This window comes from Sarcophilus harrisii, chromosome 6, assembly GCF_902635505.1.
Source record: "Sarcophilus harrisii chromosome 6, mSarHar1.11, whole genome shotgun sequence".
Classification (NCBI taxonomy): Eukaryota; Metazoa; Chordata; class Mammalia; order Dasyuromorphia; family Dasyuridae; genus Sarcophilus; species Sarcophilus harrisii.
Genome location: NC_045431.1, coordinates 164,365,569 through 164,378,124, shown reverse-complemented (window position 1 = coordinate 164,378,124; position 12,556 = coordinate 164,365,569). Strand labels below are relative to the sequence as shown.

The window sequence follows — 12,556 nt, the reverse complement described above, 5'->3', positions numbered from 1 at the left end:
CCTATCCCAGTTTACATAGTGTCCCAGAGAGTTGTGATACTGAAAAATTATTCTTTGAATATATGGTGTACAATTATATTAGGTCTAGTAGTCCTGCCCTATAGGTTGTGTCATTAAACTATAGGACATTAATCCCAATACTTAGAATCTAAATATTAGATACTAAGAGAAAAATGAATAAAGAAGGAAGATCGTATGGTAGGTTCCCCTACCCTCCTAAATATGGCAAGACAATAACAAAGTTTTTCTTACTGAATAACATTTTTGGTGCCTGTTATTATTTACTTATTATTGGTTCCATGATCAGAAAAACTGTCTTTTAAAGGGCATGAATGCTTTGCTAACAAAATAGGATAATATAATTTCAAATAATAAAACTCACGTTTCAAAAAGAGCAAATATAAACAGGGTGATGAAGAAAAGAATGTTGGTGGTGACAACAGCAACTTGATCAATGCTTCCTTGGGTGTCATGAATTGCATCTGTGCTTGCTGCACCAAAATATAAGAATAACTCCATTATCCACAGTTCCCACATTTTAAAAGTTTTTTTTAAAATCTATATCACTATATGTCTCAGAAACCACAAATAGAAAACACAATCAAATTCTTTCTTTAAAGTATCTTGAAAATAATTCTGAAAACTGAAAAAATGATCCTGAAAAGATCACTGTAAGCCATGTTTTTTAAACTTTTATAATGTTATCATCACATATAATTCCTTATGCTACTAAAGATTAGAATTCAAGTACCTTATGAACACTATAATGATTAAGGAAATTCCCTATCATTAACTTCATAATTTACTTTAAAATTATTAATAATATCTGCAAAAGTACTATCCACCTATCCACACTGCCCTGAATATTTGAAAGATCTGGGATTCTTGAAATGTGGGTAATAGATTGCAACCCATCTTTGACTTGATATGGCCTAAAATTTCATGTCCCCATTAGCCCCTCTGGGAATGAAGCTCTCCAGCTTGGCCAAGATGGTACTCAGCTGACAAAGTTTATCACAGGCACGCAATGCAAACATTTTGTAGTTTTGGGTCTATAGGGTAATAGTGAGAGAATATTGAGAGATTTACATTTTCAAAATAAATTTTTTTTTTAAGTTTGAAGGGCAGAACAATTGTGTGACCCTGGCAATATTTTCTTTGTGTGATTGAGCTATGTAGTGAGTATAATTGAGAATAATAACTAGTTCCAAATAACTAATAATTTTTCTTACCAGGCAAGTATTAATCAAATAATATAACAAAGTGTTAGGTAAATTCCAGCTATCATTATTATTAAGAGGTCGTGGGGAAAGATAAAAGAGGGAGGGAAGTCCCCTTTTAAGAATGAGGAAAAAAATAGAAAAAATATTTATGTACAGTGCATTTAAAAAATTTCATTCAGTAAATATTTAATAAGCAATGCTTGGCTTTATATTCTGTATCACTGAAACCCAAATGCCAAAAATAAAGGACACTATCCCAAGCCTACATGGAGCTTATAATTTAATTGCATGACATCACCAGACTGTTCTCTTGTGAATTTTTTCCTGTTTTATGTGGGTCTATAACTTATATACTTTAGAAATCAAAAGACTTGAGTTTTGAAGGATTAGAAGTTCCACAACACATCAAATACTTCCCTCTAAGTAGGATACATAAGATTTAAATTAAAATAAATTATTACTACAAGAAGGCAATATAATAAAGTTTTCATTTTAAAAATCATTCTTGCTAACTGATGAAACTTTACTTCATTCTTTGTAATTGCTTTTTTAAAAAAGAGGATATGCACTCTACCATGGTTTAAAGTAGCAAGTTGCTTTGATACTTTTCTGGTTAATTTTGCAAAAAACAATAAAACTGAATGATGATTTAGTTATTTTATATAGATGCTATAATTGAAAATGACTGAGGGATAGTTTTAGAAGGTTAACCACTAATCATTGAGGGTATTTTTTCATCATACTAGATAGCAAAACTAGCATTAAAGTAAAATATTTAAGTGGTCTTAAATTCAAGAAATCAAGCCTGCATATCTGGGACTTAAAATATTAAAAATTAAAATAGTGTAAAAGAAACATTTTTGTGGTTTACTGTAATAAAAGATAGAAGAAAAAAAATCTACTTTATAAAAGGAAAACAATACTTTATAATTTCCTTATATATTGAAGTTGAAACCACACTCAGAAGAAACTTAACCTTTGTGCAGTATATCCAAACTTCTTTCACCTCATATGGCTGGCTACCCGCTTAGGTTAGACCATTATTACTCTCATCTTGATACATCTAACAACCTCCTAATTGAGTTTCCTTAATTTCAGCTTAAACTGTGATTCAAAACCCTACATGAGGAATTGCAAAAATTATGATTTATTATAAATAAATGTTTGAGTTATATATCTATTTTATATACCTATATAAAAATTTCAGGTAAAAGGGGCTCACAAGTGGAAAAAATTTAAGAAGCCCTGCTCTAACTAATCCACCCCTGCACTGCTGCCAGAATAACTTTCTTAAAATATAAAGGGTACTCTCATTGGTCCTCTTATCTACCCCTATACCAGTTGGAATTATACTCAGCATTAAGACCCTTCCCCTACTTCTTTCTCACCCAAATCACTTCAAAGACCTATATTCATGCCATCCCTTTGATTACAACATGAATTTGTCCCTTCCTATAGCTTGTCTATATCGTGCATTTCAGTACCTGGTTATGTTAAATTTTGCTTTACAGCAGAGAAACCTTGTTTAACATTTTGATCTGAGGACCACATAAATTTAGAGATAAAGAAAACTAAAGTCTAGAGAAAGCTACAGCTCAAGGTCTTACAACAAAGATAGCAAGTAATAAAGCTGGGTTCTGAACCCAGGTATTGGACTCCAAATCTACTTGTATTTCCACAGAGAAAAGAGTTTATGCCTTATACTTTTATATGTCCCAAGGGACATACTACACAATAAATGGTCAGAAAGCAAAGGAAAGAACAACCATATCCTATGATTAAGAAAAGCAAATGAATGACTGATTGCCTGAAACATGGTGACACAAATCTAATTAAAAAAGACAAAAATGATAGCTGCCAATCAGGATAATTTACTGTGAAAACAGGACCACTGGATTTGGACAGATCAATCCAATCAAACAAAAATAAAATGAAATAGTCACTGATGTAAGGGACTAACAGGTGAACCAAGGGAAAGATTCACAAAAATCAGAAAACAAAAAAGCAAAGAGAACATAAAAGAAAATTCAAGGATGACATTAGAAGCTGATGGAAGAACATCAGGAAGATCTCCTAGAGGAGGTGATACCTTCCCTGAGTTTTAAAGGGAGTTGGGAATTGAGGAAGAGGGACAATCTGGCCCTTTTCAATTGGGAACAGCAGTAAGTTTACATGCCTAGATTGTCAACCACAACTTTTTCAATGATAATGTTGCAATGGTTCTTCCTCAGTGATCCAATTTATTTTAATTAGAAGCAAAATACTTCCCCCCCCCCCCCCCCCCCCCCCCCCCCCCCCCCGCCGAGGCAATTGGGGTGACTTGCCCAAGGTCACACAGGAACTGTTAAGTGTCTGAGGTAAAATTTGAACTCGGGTCCTCCCGACCAGAGCTGGTGCTCTATCCATCGCACCATCTAGTTGCCCTTGGAAGTAAAATATAAATGGCTGCCAGGCAACCAGAATCATTAGCAACATTTTGGTAACTGTAATTCAATAAATTCTTAAATAAATTAAATAATACCTTTGTCAAAATTTACGCTTTTACACTGTCTTCCTGAATCATCCACACGATGTTCCCTTAAAAAAAAAGTTAAAAAAACAAAAAAGCATTTTATTATACAGCACAATTACTTTAACATTAATTTCTTGGTGCGGATCATGTAAATTGCTCTACAATCCTAGCCCATTGTTTCACTACTACAGAAAATATAATGCTGAAAACTTTGATTACATTAAATTAAAAAGGTTTTGCACAAACAAAACCAAGGCAGTCAAGATTAGAAAGGAAGCAGAAAGTTGGGAAATAATTTTTACAGTTTCTGAAAAAGGCCTTAAATCTAAAATATAAAAAGAACTGAGTCAAATTTGTAAGAATGCAAGTAATTCCCCAATTTATCAACTGTCAAAGGATATGAACAGACAATTTTCAAATGAAGACATAAAAATGCTCTAAATCATTATTGGGCAAGTAATTTGCTCGTAACTGTTGGAAGCTAGATTTGAACTCAAGAAGGGGAATCTTCCTGACTCCAAGAATAGAAAAGAAATGCAAATTAAAACAACTCTGAGGTACCTCACTCCTTTCAGATTGGCTAAGATGATAGGAAAGATAATGAAAAGTATTGGAAGGATGTGGAAAAATTGGGAGTGGAGTTGTAAAATGATCCAATTTCTGGAGAGCAACTTGAAACTATGTCCAAAGGGATATAAAACTGTGCATAAAATTTTGATCTAGTAATGTCACTATTTGGTCTATATCCTAAAGAAATCATAGAAGACTAAAAAGAACCCACATGTGCGAAAATGTTTGCAGCAGCTCTTTTTTTAATCATGGCAAAGAATTGGAGTAGATGCCCATGAATTGGGGAATACTTGAATAAGTTACGGTATATAAAAGTAATGGAAAGTTATTGTTCAATAAAATGATGATGAGACTAACTTTAGAAAGGCCTGGAAAGATTTACGTAGACTGATGCTGAGTGAAACAAACAGAACCAAGAACACATTCTACATAGCAACAGCAAGATTGTGCAATGATTCATTAGGAATAGTGCTTCTTCTGAGTGGTTCAGTGATCCAAGGCAACCCCAATAAACTTTGGATGGAAAATCCCATTTGCATCCAAAGAGAGAATTATGAAGACTGAATATAAAAATCAACACATGCTATGCTTCCCCCCCCCCCTTCCTGGTTTTTCCCTTTGTTATGAATTTTCTCTCTCAACATGATTCATATGGAAATATGAATGTCATGTGTCAAAAATGAATGTACACGTATAATCAAAAAAAAAAAAAAGGTTTTACATGTAATTGGGGAAAAATGAGAAAAAAAAAATACCATGACAATATGAACAGTTGGGAAATGGTCCAAGTTCCTTGTAGGTGTGTAGAGATAATGGATATAATTGTTTGTAACCCCTACCAATTAAATCTAGTCAATAAAAGTTCAATAACTGTTAAGTTGCAAATCTGATTTCTCTTCCACATCATATTCTCCCCTCTCCCACCTTTTAATAAAGCACACTGCAAGCATTCTCAATCTTTCTTGTCTCATGGATCTCTTTGGCAGGCTAGGCAATACTATAAAACCTCATGTAAAAATAATCTTAAAATTCATTGAAAAAAATACATAAGGATTATAATGGAAAACAATTATATTGAAATGTAATTAGTAAAAATTCATGGATCCCATGTTAAGATCCTAGCACACTCAATTCAAATAGCAGTATTAACTTTTGTGTTTACTGGTGTCTTTTAAAACAGACTATAAATGATTTTGAGTTCATGAACAAATACAAAGATATATATTTTACATGTTACATACAAAATCCTCATTGACTATTTTAGATTTTTAAAAGGGCTATAGAGAAGAACACATAAGAAAGCATAAACAGGAGGTCAAATATAAAAATGTGTCATTGTCCTATAAAAGTGATGTCGAGTCTGCCAAAACTCAGAATAAGCTGAGAGGCTAGTGAGTATTAAGATTTTTAATTTGTGTTAAGAACTTGTTCATTTGAAAAATCTATTTGTTATTATTCAATCATTTCAGTTGTGTGTTTTGGGTTTTTTTTTTTAACAATTGGGGTGTGAAGTGTTAAGTGTCTGAGGGCAGATTTGAACTCGGGTTTTCCTGACTTCAGGGCTGGTGCTCTATGTATGCACTGCACCACTTGGCTGCCCCTAGTTGTGTGGTTTTCTTGATAAAAACACTGAAATGGTTAACCATTTCCTTCTTCAACTCATTATCAACAGATAAAGAACTGAGGCAAGCAGGATAAAGTGACTTGCCCAAGATCACACAACTAGTAAGGATCAAGAACTAGATAAGAATAATGTTTAGGAATGATTCAATTCTTATCTCTGTTTAGGATACTGATCGCTGGACCATGAAGAATAAAAATGGAAAATATGGGACTGGAATAAACGATGAGTAAGGAGAGAAAAAAAGTATCTAGCTACATTTAAAGAACTGAATTTGCTAGACACAGAACCAAACTGACACGAATATTCTTAGAAGATAATAGAGAAAGATTATTATTGCAGAGCTGATTCAGAACTAACGAGCAAAGTCCAGGGAGCCCGATTTTCGATTCTTGTCAAAATTCAATATAGTAACAAAAGGACAGCCAATCAACAGGGTTTCATCAAGAAAATGTCAGACCATGATTACCAATAGATTACAGAAATGAGGCAGATACACTGTACCACATTTAAGAAATCACCTAATAAATTTCTTGAGTTAATTTTAATTTTAAATGTATTAGTGTGACTCAGGTGATTTATGTATCCTGGGAATTAGCTGAATGGTAAGACTCATAGATGAATCATTAACTCTAACAAAGTGCTGAAGGAACTTGCCCTTACTTTGGTTATCTAACATTTAAAAAAAAAAAATCAATAAATGAGCTAAAGGCAGAGATAGCATACTTATTAGATTTGCTAATGACACAACAAAGTTGGGAGGGCACCATTCATAATGGATATCAGCATCAAGAGTTAAAATGATCTTAAAAAGATTAGAATGCTGGGTCAAATCTAAAGAAATTTTTTGGAGAAAAATATTTTTAAAATACAGATCAAATGAACAAGATTACAATTGGAAAAATATCAAATGCTCATGGGTAGGCTGAGCTAATATAATAAAAATGACAATACTAGCCAAATCTACTTATTCGGTGCCATACTAATCAAATTGCCAAGAAATTACTTTACAGAACTAGAAAAATAACAAAATTCTTCTGGAAGAATAAAAAATCAAGTATCTCAATTAATGGGGGAAAAAATGCAAGAAAGATGGCCCTATCACTACCACACCTAAAACTATATTATAAAACAGCTGTCATCAAAACCATTTGGTACTGGCTAAGAAACTGGGCAACTGGATCAATGGAATAGGTTACGTTCACAAGATACAACACTCAATAACTAAAGTAATCTAATGTTTGATAAATCCAAAGATCCCAGCTTCTGGAATAAGCTCACTATTTGACAAAAGTTTCTGGGAAAGCCAGATACAGGCTGCATGTATGTTAGATAAAAGTGAAGAAAAGAACTTTGGACACAGTGGAGCTGAAAGCCACAAAGAACACACCCCCTCAACAAGGACAAAGCACATCACTACTACAAAATATAATTGTATTTCTATTCAATTACCTTAATATAGCAAAGATCAAGATAATATTGATAACTCCCAAAAAGGCACCGAGTAGAGCTGGGGCTGTATACATGTTCACCTGAAGATCAATAGCTTCCCACGTTACTCCCTTTTCTCCAATCAGGGCAAAGCATGTCTGAAAAACTTAGCACAGTAAAAATTATGCTAACGGATGATGATTCATGCATGCTAGGCTGGTAAAGTAAAAAGGGAGAGAGTCAAAAAGATCAGATTTTTCAGCATTTTCCCAAGCTAAAGCACACAGCCTCTAGGATCTTCTCCAATCCAGTGACTACATTGCTCCTAAGCCATTTTCTTTGTGACCCCTTGACCAGAACACTGCAAAGAACACTGACTTTGCAGTCATAATGTGTGACACACAGGAATTTCTGTTTTCTGATTTAACTCTATCAAATAAGGTAACCAGCAGAAAGGAAGAATATAGGCAGAAAATGATAAACAAGGTCAAAAAACAAAGGAAGTCAAGGCAATACAATTAAGACATTAAGTTTCTAACACAATTGACAGATGTGAAAATAATCTTAATAACTTAAGGCAGACAAAGACTTGGTTATTCCTGCTTTCTCTAAATAAAGACCAGATGCCTACCTGGACCCAGGATAAAGCCAAAGGCCTGAGAAGCACTAGTGTTGGCCATAGCACTGGTTCTTTCTTGAAGGGAAGTAGCACCAGCAATATAAGATCTAATTACTGCTACATTTCCTTTAAAAAAAAAAAAAAGAAAGAAAGAAAAAACAAATTTAAATGAAAAGTAGTTTCTACTAGATAAAATTTATTTTAATCAAGCATATAAAAAGGGAAGTAGTTATAAAGAACAGTTCATGTTCCCTAATTATATCCACAAAAACTGCTTTAGATGCATATTATAAGGTACTACTACATCACTGATGTTAAGTTTAAAACATTATTATTAATTCATTCCTTTTCAATAATGTGAAGGCAGAATTCTAGGAAAAGATTAATTATTTTAAAGTCATTATACTAACACCAAAAAAAACCTTTTCCTGCTCATCTAATATTTACTGACCATATGATGAATAAGACACTAGCTGCTATAGCTAATTTTACAACAAATGCCCAAATATGTGAACCTCACACAAACACACAAATGTACATCAATTCTACTATATACTGTAGATGCTCTAAGAAACAGAAAAAAATACAATTCCAACCAGCACTCTTTAAGTGTCTACCATATGCTTTAACACTGGGCTAATATGGGATACAAAATCAGCATAAGATTTTACTCCTAGGAAGTTTTAATTTAATCAGCAGAAAATATGCAAAGATGATCAAATTTGATAGTCTTAGCTCCTCTCAGCAATACAATCATCTAAGACAATTACAAAAGATCTATGATGGAAAATGCTACCTACATCCAGTGAAAGAACTATGAAGACTGAATGCAAATTGAAGCATACTATTTTCACTTTTTGTTTTATTTATTCTTTCTCGGGGCTTTTCTCTTTTGTTTTGATTATTTTTTGACATTATGACTAATGTGGAACTATGTCTATTATGATTGTACATGTATAATCTACATCATACTGACTGCCATCTTAGGGAAGAAGGAGGGAAAGAGAAAAAAAGGAAATAAAAGTCTTGTAAATGCTAAAAACTAAAAAAAAAAAAAAAAAAAAGATATGCATACAAAAAAGAAACTATATAAAACTGCTAGATTGAGTAGCATGGAAAGGTGGAAGGACTAAAAACTAAACTTGGTCCCTGAAGAATGAAGAAAAAGAGTAAAGACAATTCCAAGAAGAAAGAATAGCACAAGCACAGAGATAGGAATAGGCAAATGACTTCCCTAATTAGAGGAGAAGCTCTGTGTTGAAGACACACAGGAATTAAGGTCTGATGGGTCAGACAGGGACAAATTATGGAGGGTTTTGAATGTCAAAGTAAATGTAGATTTGACATAAATAGAAAGGTAACATGTCAACAAGTATATTACCTGCTCCAAATCCCACAAGTCCTCGAGCAACCAACATGTAGTATTTATTGTGGGAGGGAGGTACATGGACATAGGCATAGAGGCAATTAGCTGCCACTGAAATGAAGATTGAGATCACAAGAGGTTCTTTCCTTGGTCTAAAATTAGACCACCAGCCAAATATAGGCGAAGCTACCATCTGGCCAAGACTATAAGAAGCAATAATCCAACCCAAAAAACTTGTATCTGCTGTAGGATCAATCTGCAAATAGAAATACAATCCATTATAAAGTTTTGTTTTGTTTTAAAACTCAAGTCTAAAACATAAACCTCAGTGTAGATAAAGAGCTAGACTTAATATGAATATTATGGAATATTACTGTTCTGTAAGAAATGACCAACAGGATGATTTCAGAAAGGCCTGGAGAGACTTACACGAACTGATGCTGAGTGAAATGAGCAGGACCAGGAGATCATTATATACTTCAACAACAATACTATATGATGACCAGTTCTAATGGACCTGGCCATCCTCAGCAATGAGATCAACCAAATCATTTCCAATAGAGCAGTAATGAACTGAACCAGCTATGCCCAGAGAAAGAACTCTGGGAGATGACTAAAAACCATTACATTGAATTCCCAATCCCTATATTTATGCACACATGCATTTTTGATTTCCTTCACAAGCTAATGTACAATATTTCAGAGTCTGATTCTTTTTGTACAGCAAAATAACGTTTTGGTCATGTATACTTATTGTGTATCTAATTTATATTTTAATGTATTTAACATCTACTGGTCATCCTGCCATCTAGGGGAGGGATGGGGGGGGTAAGAGGTGAAAAATTGGAACAAGAGGTTTGGCAATTGTTAATGCTGTAAAGTTACCCATGCATATATCCTGTAAATAAAAGGCTATTAAATAATTAAAAAAAAAAAAAAAAAAAAAGAGCTAGACTTAGAAGTTAGGAAGACTAGGGTCTAAATCTCAACTCAGTCACTTATATATATGTATGACCTTAAGAAAATCATGTATTACTTTTCTGACTGAGCTTTTCCATCTATAAAATGAGAATAATAGTCCCATCATATTTACCTCATAGGGTGGGTGGAAAGCAAAGGGGATGATGTTTATAAATTGTTTAAAAAACAACAAAGTGCTATATAAATGTTGATTACCATTACTATTTTCTGATCATGAAATATTTTTTTTAAAAAAATGAAAGGTCACTGTGTAACAATAGGATGCTGAGCTTTCTGACTTCAAGGATCTCTAAAATCCATAAGAATAAAATAGATCTACTTTTCAACATATTGTGCATAAAAAAAATAATGGTCATTAATTCTGTTTTTTTCTAGTACACACAGTAATTTCCAGCAACATAAGAAGCCAAATAAAAGACACATAATGAGCAAGACCAGAGGTTTTGGATAAGTTAATGCAGTTGCTGGAATTTCAGACAGTGAAGCAGTTTTCAGAGATTTATATTATTAAAATAAGCAAGCTTTATGGTGACATACATATCTGATATACAGAAACTTCTCACTCTACAATCCTTAGAACAGATCATACATATATAATCTGGCTCTATGGATAGTTTGATTAGGTTAGAGAAGAAAACAAAAGAAATGTTAAGAGCTTAGGAAATAGATATTATCTAGAATGGTTTAGAAAATTTAACCTAAGAGACTGAGGGTTTAAAGTCAATGGTAACCTTCAAAAACACAATACAAACTATACAAAGAGAATATATACAAAAGCAAAACAATTACAGAAACTTGGGGATTTAGGTCACATGATTAGTAAGAACTTTCTGATTCTTAAACACTAGAACAATTAAAAGAAGAAAAAACAATTAAAAGCGTAAGATCACTGAAGTTCTCTTATACAATGACAATACAATTTGACAAACATTGATTAATTCAACACATTTATTAAATGCCAACTCTGTGCAAAACATTAAGGAAGGCACTGAGGATTTAAAAAGTGATTTCTTCCAATCACTGATACGCTCATTTTAATGATCCATGTAACAGCAGAAAGCAAGTTGAGACTTACTAACCTTTTGGAGGAATGGCCATATTGACATAATTACAATTGAAAATCCTGTGAAAGATGAACAAAAATCATGTCATTTTATAGTTCTAGTTTTCAACATGTTCCTTCAAACAAAGTACACAGTACTACAGACTTGAAATATTATTATGAACCTTCTCTACTTGACTTCAGTTCTTACATCTGATCATGGCATCAAGTGAAGTAAGGGGGATACACAAAAGCTATGCCAGTGGCAAGCAAGAAGATGTACAACAAACAAAAGAGAAAACAACAGAGGAAACAGCACCAATGTTATGTAGATCTTAAAAATTTAAGTGTAATATACTGCAGGAAATGCTTTTTGTGCATTTATTTTGTAGAATTTTGATATAGAAATGTTGTTGATTTTTGTGGAGAATAGTGTAACAGAAATTAGTTTTAGATCAACATTCTTAAATCATATCTTACAAATTAAAAAAGGCTACATGTTTGTTATTAATGATCATACCATTAAAACATCAGAAGTACGTCATATAAGTATCTCACAGCTATGGGTTGGAGATGAATTTTTAATCAAATATGGGATAGAAATAGTTACAAAAGATAAGAGATTATTTTGATCATGTGAAATTGAAAAGGTTACCTAGACAAAGAACTCATCTAACTCATCTAAGGGAAGGGAAGCATTTAACAGGGAAAAACCCAGCAACTTTATATCAAATATCTCTAAAAAGGGTTTGAGTTGCAAACTAACAAAAATAGAAAAGACACAAGATAGTATAAAACAAATACAAAAGGGGCAGCTAGGTGGATAGAGCACCAGTCCTGCAGTCAGGAAGACCTGAATTCAAATATGATACAGGATACTTAACACTTCCTAGCTGTGTGACCCTGGGCAAGTCACTTAACCCCAACTGCCTCAGGGGGGAAAAAACTTGAAAAAAATGAATTTTCGGGGCTATTGGGCATTTTCTTCACTTTTAGTTTTATTTGAAATCTGATTTTCACATATTACTGTTTGGAATATAAAAGAGATAAAGAAGACAGAAGAGATTCATTGCTTCTAAATAGAAAAAATGAATAGGCAGCATTGAGCTGTTAGTAGTGGTTCCCTAAGCATGAGAAGCCCTTCCTTCTCACCTCACCACTGCTTGTGGAAAACTCTGGCTTTCTCTGAAC

At 33.2% G+C, this 12,556-nt stretch overlaps 1 protein-coding gene across 1 annotated transcript in view; it reads right to left on the bottom strand.

Annotated features, from left to right (window-relative positions):
• Positions 1-12,556, bottom strand: part of MFSD8 (major facilitator superfamily domain containing 8) — a 28,930-nt gene that overhangs the window by 7,604 nt on the left and 8,770 nt on the right. Inside the window, exons 3-8 of the mRNA XM_003772753.4 lie at positions 11,403-11,446; positions 9,358-9,598; positions 7,989-8,102; positions 7,379-7,523; positions 3,745-3,800; positions 383-491 (exon numbers count right to left, since the gene is read on the bottom strand). Coding sequence (XP_003772801.1) covers positions 383-491; positions 3,745-3,800; positions 7,379-7,523; positions 7,989-8,102; positions 9,358-9,598; positions 11,403-11,446 — 709 coding nt within the window. The remainder of the gene's footprint in view (positions 1-382; positions 492-3,744; positions 3,801-7,378; positions 7,524-7,988; positions 8,103-9,357; positions 9,599-11,402; positions 11,447-12,556) is intronic.